At 44.1% G+C, this 19333-nt stretch overlaps 1 protein-coding gene across 1 annotated transcript in view; it reads right to left on the minus strand.

Moving 5' to 3' along the window:
* Positions 1–7552: 7552 nt before the first annotated feature.
* LOC137562400 (hemagglutinin/amebocyte aggregation factor-like) overlaps positions 7553–19333 on the minus strand; it is a 60420-nt gene continuing 48639 nt past the window's right edge. The window contains exons 4-6 of the mRNA XM_068273740.1: positions 17936–18124; positions 9679–9831; positions 7553–7595 (exon numbers count right to left, since the gene is read on the minus strand). Of these exons, the coding sequence (XP_068129841.1) occupies positions 7553–7595; positions 9679–9831; positions 17936–18124 (385 nt within the window). The remainder of the gene's footprint in view (positions 7596–9678; positions 9832–17935; positions 18125–19333) is intronic.

Consider the following 19333-nt stretch of genomic DNA (forward strand, 5'->3'; position numbering starts at 1 on the left):
AGCTTTAAAATAATACATGCTACCATAATTAAAACCTATGTATTTTATTTGTCCCAGTTATTACACCATTTAAATTATCTCCCTATCACAATGTATGGCGCCAATATTTTATATGGAAATCAAGGTTCATTTTTTCAGTTTTGCGTCCATCATTTATTTACAAGTTTTATCATTTAAAAAATGTTCGTAATATACCCTCTTCACATGCATATTAAAAAAAAAGTTGATACCCTTAGGTAACTATTTGTTTGTGGTTTTTTTTTTATCGTAATTTTTTTCATTTTATTTGGGTAATTTTTGGTGTTGGAGGTAAACAGTTAATTTTAAATGTTTATTTCATAACAAAAAAAAAAGTGTGTAGATGTAGTTTTACTATTTGGCCACAGTCTTTTTTTCTCTCTCTTCAGAAAGTTTGTGGTTTCTCAAAGAAGCAGTCTGTCTTTCTACCTGGGACTTATATCAATGAATGGGAACTGTGTTCCCATTCATTGATCTCCGGGCTAAGGGGGGGGGGGGGGGGGCAGCACAGCAACAGCAGCCTTTTGGACGTGACAGTCACGTCCATAAGGCGAAAATAGTTAAAGAGGGATTTAAAGGCTGCCCTTTCAAACTATGCCAATTGCCTGGCTGTCCTGCTGATCATCTGCCTCTAATACTTTCAGCTGCTTACCCAGAATGAATATGAGCATCAGGTGTTGTGGTTAAAGTCTGGCCATATTAGCCACATGCTTGATGTGTGGGAAATAAAGATGGCAGCCTCCACATCTTTCTTGCTTTTAGGGTCTCTTTTAAAGCGGAACTGAATAGTTAAACACAGTGTTTTACTTACCTGGGGCTTCTGGCAGCCTCTTGCAGCCTTCCTGTCCCGTGCCTGTCCTCCACGATCCTTCGTTCCCCCGCCACCAGCTAGTTTCGGTTCAGTCATTCAACGGCATCTGCGCCTGCATGCCCCAAGCCACACGTATCTTTCTGTGTGTTCCAGCCCCCAATAGTGTCCTGCGCTAATAGGGCAGGACGCTATTGCGGGTGGCAAGGTAAAGAAAGATAAGCGTAGCCCAGGGTGCGCAGGTGTAGTTGCCGCGCCGACCAAACAAAGTATCTGGCAGCGGAAGAACAAAGGATTGTGGAGGACCAGCGCGGGACAGAAAGGCTGCAAGGGGCTGGCAGAAGCCACAGGTAAGTGAAGCACTGTGTTTTTTAACTATTCAGTTCCACTTAAAGTATAATATGAACTGTAGGTTGGAACAGTGGTGCCAGTACAAATATAAAATATATTAACAATTAAAAGGAGGTGGTAATGGAGGACTTGCCTCCCCAAAGTAGACACAATTCTGTTGATTATTGTGAACCAGTATCTTTATTAATATACTCCACACAATACACACAATACAAAGCGTTTCACAAGTTCAATCCTAATAAATAGTAATGAATGCAGTTGGGACTTGTGCAGCAGCAGGATAAGCCATATACAGGCTGTATCCTGTGCCCAAGTGTTCCGGCGGTGATTTCATATGTATGCCGCCTTCCAGCCCCTACAAGTTATGTGTGTCCCTCGCAGCAGATCCAGTCTTATCCTGCTTCACACTGGCAGCCTCTGAAGATTGCTGTGCCCCACCCCAGATCTTCTGCGCATGCGTGCCTACATCATCAGGAGTATAATGCACCTGAGCAGTATGCTTCTGGTGACATGGGCACGTTCACACGCATGCACAGAAGTCACTGACCCATCAGGGGTTGGCAATCTTCAGAGACTGCCGGCATGAGACAGGAGAAGACTGGAGCTGCGGCAAGGGACACATGAAGAACTATTGTGTGCTGCAACACTTTGGGCTGACTTTAAATGATTGCAAACAGCTGGGTACAAACTTACTGGTGTAACTGCTGAACTTGTTTATTCTGTGTGCAGTTACCGTAAAGTAGGCGCATTTAAAAGTCCTGTTTGAGGCACTTTGCTGCAAACGGGATGTATAAATATGTCTGTTAGATTTGCTGCTGCTGTGCGCCAGTGCTCTTGCCGGGTATTGTTAATCTGTGATTGATGAATGGGAACATGTGCTCTCTGAGCCAATGTTCCTGTGAATGAAGAAGTATGGCTTTAAACCAGAAGCCACGTTCATTCATTAAAATGAAAGTATAAAGTTTAGTATAAAAATTCTTGGTAGCACAGAAAAATTCTCTTGTGGACAAAAAGTAAAATTTAAAGTGCATTGCAAAACACATCCCCTATATTTATTAAACCATTCTGCCTCTTCCCTATAGTTACCAAAATAAAACACTGGTAGAAAAAAAAAAGTTATTGAAAAATTTAGAGCAGGCTTAGGCTACAAAAAGATTTCCAAAGCCTTGAACATCCCACGGAGCACTGTTCAAGCGATCATTCAGAAATGGAAGGAGTATGGCACAACTGTAAACCTACCAAGACAAGGCCATCCACCTAAACTCAGATTGAACAAGGAGAGCATTGATCAGAAATGCAGTCAAGAGACCCATGGTGACTCTGGACGAGCTGCAGAGATCTACAGCTCAGGTGTGGGAATCTGTCCACAGGACAAAATTAGTCGTGCACTGTAAAAAGTTGGCCTTTATGGAAGAGTGGCAAGAAGAATGCCATTGCTAACAGAAAAGCATAAGAAGTCCCGTTTGCCACAAGCCATGTGGGGGACACAGCAAACGTGGAAGAAGGTGCTCTGGTAAGATGAGACCAAAATGGAACTTTCTGGCCAAAATGCAAAACGCTATGCGTGGTGGAAAACTAACACTGCACATCACTCCGAACACACCATCCCCACTGTCAAATGTGGTGGCAGCATCATGCTCTGGGGGTGCTTCTCTTCAGCAGGAACAGGGAAGCTGGTCAGAGTTGATGGGAAGATGGATGGAGCCAAATACAGGGTAATCTTGGAAGAAAACCTCTTGGCGTCTGCAAAAGACTTGAGACTGGGGCGGAGGTTCACCTTCCAGCAGGACACCGACCCTAAACATAAAGCCAGGGAAACAATGGAATAGTTTAAAACAAAATATATCCATGTGTTAGAATGGCCCAGTCAAAGTCCAGATCTAATTCCAATCGAGAATCTGTGGCAAGATCTGAAAACTGCTGTTCACAAACGCTATCCATCTAATCTGACTGAGCTGGAGCTGTTTTGCAGAGAAGAATGGGCAAGGATTTTAGTCTCTAGGATGTGCAAAGCTGGTAGAGACATACCCTAAAAGAATGGCAGCTGTAACTGCAGCAAAAAGGTGGTTCTACAAAGTATTGACTCAGGGGGCTGAATAATTACGCACACCCCACTTTGCAGTTTTTTTAATGTTTGGAAACATGATTTTTGTTCCACTTCTCACGCGTACACCACTTTGTATTGGTCTTTTACATGGAAGTCCATTAAAATTGATTCATGGTTGTGGCAGTAATATGACAAAATGTGGAAAACTTCAAGGGGACCAAATACGTTTGCAAACCACTGTATATTGTTGCCATCAGGCCTGCTGAAATCCGAATTCGGGAGATACCCGGATAGTTCTATCCGGATATCTCCCAGTAAACCTGTGCGGGGGGGGTCAATCTTACCTGTCTGACGTCTTCTTGCTCCGTCCCTCGGTGCCTCCCACGATGCGCTCCACGCGCATCACGTGACTCCAAACACTTCCTCCTTCAACCCGGAAGGAGGAAGGGTTTGACGTCACGTGACCACCGCTTGAAGCGTGTCGTGGGAGGCGCCGAGGGACAGAGCAAGAAGGCGCTGAGGGACAGAGCAAGAAGACGTCAGACAGGTAAGATTGACACCCCCCCCCCCCCCCCGCACTGGTTTACTGGGAGATATCCCGATCGAATTCGGGAGATACCTGGATAGTTCTGATTTGAGCATGCCTGGTTGCCATACATTGTACTAGGAACATTATTTAAATGTTTTGATAGGACAAATGCTTGGTATGATTTACCTTCTTAAAACCGAAGGTACTTGTGATAATTCAGCTTTAATCTCTTGCCGACAGTGTCACGCCGATGGGCTTGGCCACGGCCGCAGCCCCAGGACCACCTAACGCAGATCGGCGTAAGGTCGTTGGGGCGGGGATTGCAGGAAATCGCGCGCTAATGCGCGTGCACCTCCACATGAATTATGGAGCGGAGCTCCGCCATCAGTCTCCCGGCGGCAATCACTGTCTAATACACCTGTACAGCGCTGCGATCTAAGGCAGCGCTGTACTGAGTACAGCAGTGTGAAACAGCTGTCCCCTCCATTGGCTCAGGGGTGATCCGCTGTCATAGGCTGAAGCCTATGACAACCGGTCACAGTAATAGGCTGGCGGAGGTAAGGAGGGGCCACTTGATGAATAAATTAAAAAATACACAATTTTATTTACAAATAAATTTAAAAAAAAAAAACACTGGGGGAGCGATCAGAGAAAAGAGGGGGGGGGGGGGGGGATCGCTTGTGTGCTGTGTTGTGTGGCCCTGCAGTGAGGCCTTAAAGCTGCAGTGGCCCTATTTGTGAAAAATGGCCTAGTCTTTAAGGGTTTTTAACACTGCTGTTCTCAAGTGGTTAAGTGAACATCTGTGGTTACCCACAATGCACGGCTACTGAGTATGCAAATTATCTCTATTTTGCTGAAGCCATGTTTTCTTCCAGAACCACTGGTTTATAGAGTAAGGAGGACCAAAAGTCCGAAACAGGCTGTCTGCATGTGAAGTTCATGTGGCTCTGTAAAATTTAAAGTTATAGGCTCGCTATAAACCAGCGGTTTTGGATGCAAGCCTGGCTTTAGGGGCATAGCAGTTTGAGGCACTTTGCTGCATTGTGGGTAACTACAGATGTTCACTATGGCCTGGTGCACACCAAAAACCGCTAGCAGATCCGCAAAATGCTAGCAGATTTTGAAACGCTTTTTCTTATTTTTCTGTAGCGTTTCAGCTAGCATTTTGCGGTTTTGGGAAGCGTTTTTGGTGTAGTAGATTTCATGTATTGTTACAGTAAAGCTGTTACTGAACAGCTACTGTAACAAAAAATGCCTGGCAAACCGCTCTGAAGTGCCGTTTTTCAGAGCGGTTTGCGTTTTTCCTATACTTAACATTGAGGCAGAAACGCATCCGCAATCCAAAATCTGCAGCAGCCCGGGAGTATGCGTTTCTGCAAAACACCTCCCGCTCTGGTGTGCACCAGCCCATTGAAATACATTACCCTAGCAGATCCGCACCCGCAAGCGGATCGCAAACCGTAGCCGAACCGCTCTGGTGTGCACTAGGCCTTAAAGCTGAATTATCGCAAGTACCTTCTGTTTTTAAGAAGGCAAATCACACCAAACATTGCTTTTTAGTAGGAGGGCTTTTCGGTCTCTTTTAGTCCCCTATACTTTACTAGTGGTTTTGGGTCACCCTGAGCTGCTTGGTTACTCTGTTAGGAAAAATGGGCAAACAAAATGTGTGAGTTTTTATCTACGGTAGCATAGTTTATTTTAAAACTATATAGGAGATGGAATTAAGGAAAAAAAATGAAAAAAAAAAAAAAACACACCACACACTATTTCTCTATTTTTTCGCTTTACAGTGCATAGAAAATAATTAAGTAATTACTAAAAATATGTATCGCACCAAAAAAAAACAACCTAATTTGTGGCAAAAAAAACAAGTTTACAAACAAGTTAGATCATTTAGGTTTGATAAGCAGTGGTAAGGTTATAGCCAAATAAATGGGATGAGTGCTGACAGGTGAAAATGGCTCTTGGCATGAAGGGAAATACAACCATGAGGTGTAGTAGTTAAAATCCTTATTGATGCTCACATTTGTTTTGCTGCTGGTGTGACGCAGACTTGATTTGGGAAGATTACCTGAAGCACCGGTGTCATTTCTGTCTTGGATAATAGTGATTATATTTTTGAAAAATGTATGCAAAAAGGGAGAAGTGTTAGGCACAAGGCATCCAGTGATAGCACAGTAAAACAAGAACCACTAGGAAGAAAGTGAATTAGGGGTTCGCTTCAAAGTTTATAAAGGGAATCTGAAGTGAAACTAAACTTATGACATAATGGCCTATATCCTATTCAAGGTGACAAGTAGCTTGCAGATGCGAGCTACTTATCACCTTGCCATCGCATGAGGATTACTGGCAAATCCTATTGCCCATATCCTTCGTGCGATGGCCGATCGTTAGGGAGCATTACTTAGGCGAAAGCCTGAGCGATGCTCCCTTTTACCGGGCGATGGGGAGCGAAGTTTACGCTGTGGTGCTGTCCTTCAGCACCACGGCCTCACTCCCCACACATGTGGGCGCACTCGCAGAACATTGCCGTCATCTTCCACCGCAGCATCTGGGGGTCTCCTTTAATAAGGAGACCTCCAGAGCTCCCAGTCTGGTCGCCGCACACCTTAGAAGCCCCCCACGTAGGTCTGCCGGTCACCCCTTTACAGACACATACCGCCGCTAATCACCCAACGCCATCAATGTATATTCTGTTGCGTAATTAGTGTATCTATCACTGTAATTACTGTCCACATAGGAGCCCCGGCAAAGCATCTTTGAATCTGAAGCCAGGGCTCCCCATTGGTCCGCTGTCTAAGCCAATAAAATGGCTCTGGCTGCGGCAATGTCGTGCATTAGCTGGTTTAGACCAGCTCTTTGCAGGTCTAAGCTAATGCTCATGTCTGCTGGGAAGCATCACTTCCCGGAGGCATGAAAAGGGTAATTAGATACCGTGTAAAGAACTCGCTGGGCGATTATATCGCCAAAACGAGTTCTTTTCCGCCTGGGGGGGTCTTAAATTAAATAGGATTAGGCGATGCCTGCATCACCTAGATTAACTCGCCAGTGCTTAGTGCTGGCGAGTTCAGCAATAGTATATGGCCCAATGATTTGTATGTGTAGCACAGCTAAGAAATAGAACATACGTAGGTTAAATATGAGTCTCATTGTTTCCAGTAAAGGAAGAGTTGAGAAACTTCAGTTATCTATGCAAAAGAGCTTCTCTGAGCTGTCCGACCCAACTTGGGTAGGATTCATTGCTGTGTTCTGAAGCACTTACCTCAACATGTCTCTCGCTGTTTTTTAAGCTTTTACTGCAGGAAGTTCAAAGGGTCATTATCTTTGCTCTGCTTCATCATGTAAAATACAGTGTAGTTTGTAAACTGCAAATATTAGCGAATGATGCAATGTTATAGAAAAACTGCTATAGAACTGAAAAATAAAAATGAGACTCTCTTCTTGCTTCTGCTGCACATGTTCTATTAATTAACCATACTACACATACAATTCATTATATTGTAAGTTTTAGGGGGGGGTCTTTTGCTTCAGTGTCACTTTTAAGAGATCATTCCTTTTTAAAAGGCCCTGGTTGCAAGGAAAGCTTCAACAAACTCATCTGGACAAATACAGAATAGGTACAGTAATGGAATAAATGATTGTTGTGTGTGTCTAGTAGTCATAAATTCATATTTGCTACATCATTTTTGGGTGGCAGAAAGTTTATTATAGAATTATGTGTAGAAAATGGTATAATGCCGCCAACAGATTGGAGGTGGTATTACACATGCAATCCACTCCAAGAAAGAATGATTGTACTTCAGATACTCTTTTCACAGGAGTAGTATTTCCAACGTCTGTCCCTAGAAAAGAAAAATAATAATTATACGAAAAAATGAAACAGGATACAGAGTTGAGAAAATGTTTGTGGCACTCTACAGACAATTTAAAGTGGACGCAACATCAGAAGTAAGTGCAACCCAGTTTTACAAAGCTGGGTTATATATCTGCAAGACGGCAAAACTATATGCTTTGTAATCATTATGGAGGACGTTGGCCTTGATTCTGGTAGCTATATGTGGTAAAAAAAAAAGTCGGTAAAATACCGCAATCGGTATTTTCCGTCTTTTTGGCAAGTCTAAAAGATTTTTCCACGTTTCCTAAAATGCTGTTAAAAGTGCGGTATTTCAGCAGTAAACATGCGGTAAATAATAAGTCTTTGTCTTTCACAAGTTAGGATAATCTTTGTAAGAGTTTTATTTTATTTTTTTGGGAGGAGGGGGGGGGGGGGGTGCGTATTTGATTATGTAGCACATCCCCTATTATAGAAAAAAAAATCCAGTAAATATTTGGAGTTTTATTTCTACTATTCTTTTCTATTACAGTCTGAATAGGAAGAACACTAAAAACAGCAAAATGCAACAAATTGACTTTACCGCCAGGTACAGGCAGGTCTTAAGGCTCGTACACACGTCATATTTTCGCAAACGACCCGTCATTTGGACGTCCAAACGACGGGTCGTTTGGACATCAAATCGGGCATGTGTAAAGTCTGTCGCTCAGCTGATAAGACTGGACTTGAGCAAACTGCTTTTCCTGCATGCAGTAAAAAAAAAAAAAAAATGTATGCGGTAAAACGAACGGTAAGCATACTAGAATTGAGGCCATTACGGTGACATAGTTTGATATTAAGTTCATACTGCACCCTGTCAATATTGATCCGGGAGTCGGTTATACATTACTCTATGGCTGGCCATCTACTAGAAATTGCGGATGGCAATCACTCAGCATTTTTGCTGGCAGTTTGTAAAGCAATTCCAGCAGCAATTGCTGACATTTTTTGCTGTGATCTTACCTTAGTGCCAGCGAAAGCTTGCAAAAGTGGTTGCAATTTCTTTCTTATTTTTTCTTTTTTGTTGGGGGGGGGGGGGGAGGGAGGGAAATCACAACTGCAAAAAATGTTGCATGCTAAGTGGTTGCAATTTATCAAATTGCTCCAGTGGGCTTACCTCCATCCACGTTCATTAGCATAGCAATTTTTGGATTCGCCGTTAATTGTTGGCAATTCCAAATAGCTGCAGGTTTTTGGTTTTCTTTTATTTGCACTGCGCAATTCAAGTTTGCTTTACCAACCCAGAATTTTAATACAGTAAGATTCTGGTTCATAGTACACTTCAAGAGACCTTCAAGTAAGGGACCTGGAGACTCAGTTCACTATAGCCAGAGGTTTACAATATCAGCGTTTACTATAAGGAGATTCTACTGTAAAAGTCTATCTTCAGATAACAGGTTTCCCTGAAATTAAGATATCCGCTGAAAGTACGTGCGCACACACACGGTCTTCATTGAGACAGAACCTGTAATTTTTACCTTAGGTACGCTAACTACTTCCCCTCCCCTGGGACGAGTAACTACATCCCTGCAAATTCCCATATCTTCTTTCAGGGGCGTAGCTACTATGTCCCTTTACCGATGCGCGATCCCGTGAGTTCCTGCGCTCATTACCGCTGCCGATCGGGAGCTTGTAATTAGTGATGGACGCAAAACTGAAAAAATGCACCTTTATTTCCAAATAAAATATTGGCGCAATACATTGTACTAGGGAAAAATGTTAAATGTTGCAATAACCGGGACAAATAGGCAATTAAAATGTGTGGGTTTTAATTACGGTAGCATGTATTATTTTAAAACTATAATGGCTGAAAACTGAGAAATAATACATTTTATCATTTTTTTCTACATTTTCTCCATTAGTACTCACTGAAGAAAGCCTAATTGGTGATGAAAAAACAAGATATAGATTTTGTTGTGATAAGTAGAAATAAAGTTATTGGGGAATGAATGGAAGGTGTACTGACAGGTGAAAATTGCTCTGTTTTTTTTTAAGGGGAAAAACCCTTGGAGGTGAAGTGGTTAATAGCTTGTAATCTGCAGTGGCACACTTACTCTCTTTTATTATCGTGATAGCTTTCCATTCCCGTGAGGAACCGGTTAGCAGGTGCGTCCCATCTCAAGTACCCATCAAAGTCATTGACATAGTCACTCCAGCTGCAGGCATGGTTAACCTTCACTGATCCTTCACAGCAGAGGAACTTCCATCTAAAACACAAAAGATTTTTTTTTTTATGATTCCAGACCATCTAAAAAATACTGTATCACACAAATAGAAAACGCTTTAAAAAAAAATAAAATTATTTTTTCGATTGTTGAAGGAAGAGTGTTGATCTGTGGTTATAAAATTCCTCATTTAAAGCAGACCTCTAGGATGTGCTACATAAAAGTATCCCCCCAGTTATATGTTTCACTAGCGAAAGACCCGGCGTTGCCCAGGTATGTATTTGGCTGATGGCTCCGCCCACTTTTTCTAAACTTAACACACAAACACTCAATGACCAAGTTTGTGAGCTTTTGGATCCAGAACATATCCCAGGTAGTAAGGAATTGTTGAAATCAGTCAAGGCGTTTTCAAATGATCGTCACACATACATTTATATATACAGTATATCCAGTATATATATATATATATATATATATATATATATATATATATATATATATAGTATGTCATCTGTCCATAATAACCTAAGGGTCTATAATAACCTGTGAAAGGAACGCATGCCTAAAAGGAACGCATGCGAACATGAGGAGAACATAAAAACTCCATGCGGATAGTGTCCAGGCCCAGAAAACTGCATTTGTTTAGAAGGATGTGTGACATTATGGCACAAGGAGCAGTGTTTGCTCATAGCCCAGTAATATACAGGGCAAAGTGCACTACTGGTACACTAAAATAGCACCAGTACTAAGTACTACATGCCTGCAAACAGGAAGGGGTGGGGGGGGGGGGGGGGGGGGTTGGGAGATTGCATGCTGCCAAGTCAGGGCTACTATCAGTGTAACTGAATTCTTCCACTAAAAATATCCAAAATTGTGCATCTAGTGCAGCAGAAAAAACTTTAGAGCAGTTAACGTAGTGGTGCATATACAGGAAGTACTTACTTCCCGTATATGCGCTGTTACCAGGGGAAACACTCTCCCATCTCTCCACTGCAGCCTGCTGATCACCGCTAATCTGAAGTCTAGCGAGGGGAATCTAATACTGTGGTGGAGGAGGGGCCGCCCGGCTCCAGAAGGTAAACAGCAGTGGCTGAGAAGTGAGGGGGGACAGGCTGTCTACCTACTGGGTGCACCTACTTGGCTAACCTATACAGGGGGCAACTATACCAGGCTATCTATACTGGGGCCACCTATACCTGCCTACCTAAACTGGCTAACCTATACTGGGGGCACAAATACCTACCTATACTGGAGCACCTATATCTAGCTACCGATACTAGGGGCACCTATACCTGGCTATCTATACTGGGGGCACCTATACTTGGCTATTTATACTTGGGGCAATTATACTTGGCTGCCTATACTGGAGGCACCTATACTTGGCAACCTATAATCGGGGCACCTTTACTTGGCTACCTATACTGGGGGTACCTCTACCTGGCTACCTATACTGGGGGCACCTATAGTTTGCTGCCTATACTGGGGGTACCTCTACCTGGCTACCTATACTGGGGGCACCTATACTTGGCTACCTATACTGGGGGTACCTCTACCTGGCTACCTATACTGGGGGCACCTATACTTGGCTACCTATACTGGGGGTACCTCTACCTGGCTACCTATACTGGGGGCACCTATACTTGGCTACCTATACTGGGGGTACCTCTACCTGGCTACCTATACTGGGGGCACCTATACTTGGCTACCTATACTGGGGGTACCTCTACCTGGCTACCTATACTGGGGGTACCTATACTTGGTTACCTATACTGGGGGCACCTATACTTGGCTGCCTATACTGGAGGCACTTATACTTTGCAACCTATATTGCAGGCACCTATACCTGGCTACTTATACTGGGGGCACCTATACCTGGCTTTCTATATGGGGGGCACCTTTACCTGTCTACCTATACTAAGGGTTTTTTGGGGGTCGCAACACGGCTATATTGTGTGGGGCAAATTGTCAGGCACTGTGCGATCATTCCAAATCACAAGTTTGCTTCAGGCAGCAAAAAGTCTAGAACCGGCCCTGAGTATGTGGATAATACCCTTTATCTTAATTTAAGCCCCTAATTTGTTTTGAGACCCTAATTTGTTTGAAGATCTCCTCTCTACAGAGCACCCCAGTTGTCGTCTTATTCCTGTGACTTGATGTGCTGTAACAATTAAAGAACAACTGTGTTGAGAGGGATAAGGAAGGGCAACCTCCAGGACAGTTGTCTTTTAATTGTATTTGTTTCTTTTTATAGCAAACCTGTGAGCAGGGTCCTAACCACAGGGGAGTAGACCTTGTGACTGCAGGGGGTCCAGAGCTCTGAGGGAACTCCAACTACTACCTCACTCCCTTCAATAAAGAGATCCGGATCAGGTGTTGTGGCTACACTTTTTCTGGGTGTGAAGATAATGATGTATACACTTGATTTGTGACCCCTGCAAGATGCCCATCCCCAGGCTATGAGGGTCACCAGGAGACGCAAGAGGAAGGGTGTGAACAGTGGGGGGCCCCATCAAAACATTGCTGGGGGCCACATGCTTTGTAGTTATGCTTTGTAGTTATGTTGGTAGGGGGAAGCCTATGGATCCTAAAGAGACTTCCTCCTCCGGACAGAGCCACTGCACAGTGCACACGCACAAAGAGGAGACATGGGGACTCCCAGGGATCCCACAGCTGAAACAAGACTGCGTAGGAGGATAGGGGAAAGGTCCCAGAGGCTTTTCCCTCCCAAGGTGAGCACCCCATAGGGGCATTTTTTTTCCACTTCAGGTACCCTTTAAATAATACATGTTTTTTGGCAGTCCTGCTGATACTCTGCTAACACTAATACTCTAATGATTCAGTCTTTTTCATCCAATCTTACCATTTCTATGTAATATAAGGGGCTGCCTAAATTATCCATTCATTATAGTCACTCATTTTAGGGCTCGTTTCCACTAGTGCGGCGTGCGTCTCGTAGACGCACGCCGGCACTGAGCGGGTGTTAATAACAAAAATGCATTACATACAGTTATATACACCAATTAACATATACACACAGAGCTTAAAAATAAAAGGGAATAAAATCAGAAAATTCTTACTTAGTTAGCTGAGCAGTCCATGTGAAGAATGAAGAAAAATAGTCCAGTTTAAAGTAGGCATTCAGGTTAAGAGTCCTTTGTACACAGCTTGCGCCGGGTTCTCCTTCAGCACATGCCTGGACTTTCCTGGTCGATGAAAATTGGAGAACTGGGCAGGTTTGGTCCTGCCCCACTTTTATAGGACCTGAGTTTGGGGCTGTCACTACCTGGAAAGTAGGTGTGTTTAAGGCAGGGTTATCTCCTGGAGGCAAGGTTGCCGCCCCCCAGACACAGAGCAAGAAAAGTACCGTTTATTAATAATCTGTAACTCCGCCCCAGATTGGCGCATCGCAAATCCGAGACTATATTCATAAGCGGCTTGCGACCCTGCATCAAACGAGGCTATACATGCATATTCTATCGCCTGCGCTCTACACAGGCCGGATAAAGTGGTTTCTCTATTGATTCCTGATAGCTAGAAAATTATAATTCAGGTGAATGACAGAACTGTTTCCTAGGTATCAGGAAATGTAATTTTTGTCTTGCTGTGCCAAACCTATTTTGAATTATTAATAAATTAACGTTCCCTTTGTTTGAGGCTATGAGCTTGGAGGGAATTTTTATCTCAGCCAGTCTGAGCTGGCTTGGGGGAGATGAGCTGAGTGGCCAAATGGCTTCTGCCCAGGAGAGCTGGCCACTTGTGAAATTCTTTCCTGACACAGGATGTGGGGGAAGGTTACTGTTGCTCTCAGTAAGAAGAGAGGAAAAAGGACATCTATTGTACATTGACACATGACTGACAGCAATTGTGCACGACCATACGAAAATCGTTGGCGCTTGCGCACGACTTTCCGTAATGTTCGTCACAGTGAGGAGTAGTCTAGAAACCAAATTCCTCAAAATGACCTGTGAAATCCTAAAGGTACTCATAGGATGTTGAGCAGGGTCATAACCACAGGGGAGTAGACCTTGCGACTGCAGGGGGTCCAGAGCTCTGAGGGAACTCCAACTACTACCTCACTCCCTTCAATAAAGGGATCCTGATCAGGTGTTGTGGCTACACTTGTTCTGGGTGTGAAGATAATGATGTACACACTTGTTTTGTGACCTCTGCAAGATGCCTACCCCCAGGCTGTGAGGGTCAACAGGAGAGGCAAGAGGAAGGGTGTGAACAGTGGGGGGGGGGGGGGGGCATCAAAACATTGCTGGGTGCCACATGCTTTGTAGTTATGCCCCTGCCTGTGAGGTTTGCTTGGCGCAGTTTTAGATACATACCTCACTAGGGGGAAGCCTATGGATCCTAAAGAGGCTTCCTCCTCCGGACAGAGCCACTGCACACGCACAAAGAGGTGACATGGGGACTCTCAGGGATCCCACAGCTGCAACAAGACTGCATAGGAGGATAGGGGAAAGGTTTTAGAGGCTTCCCCCTCCCAAGGTGAGCACCCCACAGGGGCATTTTTTTTCCACTACAGGTACCCTTTAAGGTACCCTTTAAACAATGCACGTTTTCTGGCAGTCCTGCTGATACTCTGCTAACTATAATACTCTAATTGTGGCCACTAATGATCCAGTCTTTTTCATCCAATCTTACCATTTCTATGTAATATAAGGGGCTGCCTAAATTATCCATTCATTTTAGTCACTCATTTTACTCTTATACTACAGATTTGGTAAAAGTGCGTGAAAAAGTTAGGATCATTAGTGGCCACCTTTAGGGCCCATTCACACTTGAGCGTTTTGCCGGCGATTTTGGCAAAACGCTCAAACGCTAGTGCTTTTGAAAGCGCTAGTGTAATTAACCCCTATGGGCCCGTTCTTACTTGGGCGATTTACGGTAATTTCCACAAATCACGAAACACAAACGCGTCGCCTGCATCATTTTCAGGTGATTTCCCGGCGATCGCGGTTCAGTGCTATAGAAGCGCTAAACGTGATCGCAGAAAAATCGCCGCAGTGTTCAGTGTTTTTTTTTCGCGTTTTGCGCTTTCTAGTGTGAATGGGGCCTAACTCAGTTGTTTGACTGGATTTGCCGCATGCTTGTTTCAGGTGTGTGATTCAGATAGTATTGATACATGCAGACTGCCAGGCAACTGGTATTGTTTAACCACTTCAGCCTACAATGTCGAAAATCGTATGCATCCGAGCACCGTTCTCCTCCCATTCATTCGCCAATAACTTTATCACTACTTATCACAATTAATTGATCTTTATCTTGTTTCCGCCACTAATTAGGCTTTCTTTGGGTAGTACATTTTGCTCAGAATTATTTTTTTATAAATGGAAATGGAAAAAATCATTATTTCTCAGTTTTTGGCCATTATAGTTTAAAATTAATACATGCTACTGTAATTAAAACTCATGTATTTTATTTGCCCATTTGTCCCGATTATTACACCATTTAAATGATGTCCCTATCACAATTTTTGGCGCCGATATTTTATTTAGAAATAAAGGTGCATTTTTTCAATTTGCGTCCATCACTATTTACAAGCTTATAATTTTAAAAAATATAATAAGATACTCTCTTGACATGTATATTTAAAACGTTCAGACCCTTAGGTAACTATGTTGTTGTTGTTGTTTTTTAATTGTAATTTTTTTTATTTTTATTTTTTATTAAAAAATGCATTTGGGTAATTTTTGGTGTGGGAGGGAAACAGATTATTTTAAATGTAAAATAATGTAATACTTTAATAAAAAAAAAATGTATGTGGGTGTAGTTTACTACTTGGCCACAAGATGGCCACAGTCAAAGTCCTGGAAGTGTACGATCACGCTTCCAAGAGCTACAAAGAGGACAGAAATACCACTGCCTCTGATAAGAAACCGTCGTTTTTTTTGAGGGGGACTTAGAACGGTGAACGGGAATTATACTCCCATTCACTGATTGGGGCAGGGGGGGGGGGGGGGGGGTAACGGCAGGCAGCGGCAGCAGCACAGTCTATCTGGACGGATATATCCATCCAGATAGACTGAAGTGGTTAAATGGAGATAAATATGATGTGCTGTATGCAAGGTGGAGGTTACATATAGTGCCTGACGTTATTACACTATATTATGGCCTCAATTCACTAAGCTTATCTACTGTCTTTAATAACTCTTCTGAGCTGTTTCTACAGTTATCACTATGGCGATAACTGTAGAAACAGCTCAGAAGAGTTATTAAAGACAGGAGATAAGCTTAGTGAATTGAGGCCATTGTCTCCCTTTCTATCTTACGCTTATCTCGTCTGAGGGTTGACTGTATGTGGAGACATCGCTAACAATTTGAAGGATTCAGAGACAGTATCGGGTCCATAACCCCAGGATACCATTTAAGCGCTAACACTATTGGACTATTAATGTGTAGTGGGCTCTCCTCATGCCAACCGCTCTCCCCATTTTCCTCCTTCCCCCTCCGTTATGATGCAATGACCCTCCAAAGCTACTTCCTGGTCAGGTGGGTTGACGAAGACTGCAAAGGCGCTGCCTGGCAATGTGCTTCCTTTGATCTCACGCCCCCAGCTGGGAGTGCTCTACGCAGGCGCACTATGCAGTTGTGACAGTGCGTCTGCGCAGAGCACTCCAGCCTGCATTTTTAAATTTTCATGAGGACCAAAGTATCCTTTAAAGAAAAACATTTCTTTGTTACAGCTCATACAAATCCTGTAATCAGGGCAGCCATCAGGGGGTACAATTGACACTGCAGTGAGGGGCCCAGGGCTTCTGGGGCCCCCGGGGCCCCCAAAGTGCTGGAAGGGCCGCATGTGCTGGCTGCGGGCCTGTGGCTCACTAACCAGCACACCGCATTACAGCACTGAGAGAAGAGTGACATCAGCGCTTGAACGTGGGGAGCAGATGAGTGAGCCCGCAACAGCGGAATTTCCATACTGGGGCACTACCTATATCTGGCTACAGGCTACCTATAGTGGGCCATCATCTACACCTGGCTACCTATACTGGGGCTGGAACCAGCTATAACTAGCTACCTCTACTGGGGCACCACCTATACCTGGCTACTTATACTGCGGCACCACCTATACTTGGCTACCTTTACTGAGGGCACCACCTGTACCTGGCTACCTATACTGGGGTACCACCTATACTGGGGTGCCTATAACTTGCTACCTATACTGGGGGCACCTGTACCTGGCTACCTATACCGGGGCACCACCTATAGTTGGCTACTTATACTGGGGGAACCTATGCCTGGATACCTATACTGGGGGCACCTATGCCTGGATACCTATAATGGGGGCACCTATACCTGGCTAGGGCAGTGGGATGAGCTGAGACAGAAGGGGACAGGAGTTAACACAGGGGGATAAAAGAGGCACAAGGGGAATAGAGGCGGACAAAAGAGGCACAGGGAGAAAAGAGATGAGACGGGAACATGAGGTCACACAGAGGGACACAAAAGAGGCACAAACTGAGGTGAAACAGAAGGGGAACAAAAGAGGCACAGGAAGTAAAGAGGGGGACAAAAGAGAACGGATAAAGGATAAGAACGGACCTACAAGTCCCTATCTCATTTGTTAACCGGGGACTACATGTATTTTGCTAGTATTTGGCTGCACCCACAACATGCCATGATCACGCCCACTTTTTGCCGCATCACACTGTGCGTGCCGTTTTCTTCAATGTTGGAGCCATGCACATTTTTCGTCGCAGCGCACTTCGCGCACGGACACGGGGTGGGGTGGCAAGTGGGCAGGCACGGCAACCAGTGGGTGAGCCCAGGGAGGGGGGGGGGGGGTCCAGGCCTGATGATGTGTGAGGGGCCCCAAAATTTCTGATGGCGGCCCTGCCTGTAATAAATCTGCAGTGTCTACTTCCTGCTTTCATGGAAGCAGACATGTTAAAGTTGTGTATTTACCACTGAGCTCTCTGCCGTGGCAGTCAGCTGACACAGCTGAGGGATAAAATTACAACTTGTGCTTAGTCACATATAAGGGGGAGTTAGATAGGCTAAACTATCTAAATACATACCGAGTGCAATTCTCTCTGTTTTCCTTTTGACCTGTGCCAGAGTTCAGGTCCACTTTAAGATCCTGAGGGGACCGAGTGATTTAACAACATTACCTGTGTTTAATTAGAGCATCACTCACCTCCTATCTTCATGCTTGTTGTCATGGATGCTTTCCACGCCTGCTAAGACAGAGCCATGGAAACAAATGAATGAAAACGCTTCATCATAGTGATTCTGGAATCCAGTCCAGGAACAATAGGCAGGAGCCTCAAAAGTGTTCTTGCAGCTGAAATCCCAAACACGGTCCTCATGCTTATTGTTATGATCACTGGAAACACATATAGAACAGGGTGAAGATCATCTCCCAGACCCCAGTAAAATAATCTCCCAGACCCCAGTAAGATAATCTCCCAGACCGCAGTATCACACCACCTTAGTTTACAACACGGTGTTAGCCTTAGTAATGTACTTATTGTGGGCCTGATCAGAATTCACAAACATATCAAAGGTGGAGAGATTGGAGATATGCCTAACTTATAATAAAGAGTTGGGACTTTAAGACACACCCCTGCCTCTCCTCTAACCACCCTCCCACCACACCCCTCATCATGCATATTACAAAAAATTCAGCACCACAGCACTCAGCATGACACCATAGAGGCACCACCCAGCATGTGGAGCCTCTAGGGGAGGCATGGTGGGGGCTGTGGTGCCTCAATGGGGGAGGGTATGTCAGGTACTGTGGTGCCTCTATGGGGCATGCAGAGAGCTGTGGTTCTTATATGGGGGCATGCTGGGAGTTGTAGTGCCTAAATGGGAGGCCCGTGGGAGCATGTGAGGGGGTCCTTTAGAACAGCAGAAAGCCAGACCTGCCAGCACAGTTGCCAGATAACTCTTCCTAGTTATGTTTAAGTGACTCTGGCTATTTATGTGATATGCATTTTATGTGATTAGCATTTCCTATTTTAAGTGTGGCTATTTTGAAGCCAATCCTGATGTCACTTCCTGCCTTACTTTCCTCTGCCTGATTTGCCCGCCCTTCACTATAAGTGCATTGTCTCAGCATGAGAAATATTGGCCAATCAGAGAGGAACAGAGGTGTGGGAGGGGAAAACAGAAGGGAAAGAGTCTTCAGCCAATCAGGCTGCATTAGTTAAGTCTAAGGAGGAAGTATAGAAACAAAAAAAAGGATAACCCAGCATGCCCTGCAACTTCCTTTTTGTGTACCAAGTAAGAGTCAGGTAAACTGGGGAATGATCATTTATCAACAAGAAAAGTAATAGTGATTTTAACTTTTGGATTGCCTGGTTAGATTCCTTATTACTTGTTTACGAGATAAAAATCAAGAATTGATTTTTTATTTTATGCCCGACAGTTGCACTTGCAATACATATATGTACAGTGGGTTGCAAAAGTATTCGGCCCCCTTGAAGTTTTCCACATTTTATGACATTACTGCCACAAACATGCATCAATTTTATTGGAATTCCACATGGAAGACCAATACAAAGTGTAGTACATGTGAGAAGTGGATCGA

This window comes from Hyperolius riggenbachi, chromosome 3 (assembly GCF_040937935.1).
Source record: "Hyperolius riggenbachi isolate aHypRig1 chromosome 3, aHypRig1.pri, whole genome shotgun sequence".
NCBI classification, from domain to species: Eukaryota; Metazoa; Chordata; class Amphibia; order Anura; family Hyperoliidae; genus Hyperolius; species Hyperolius riggenbachi.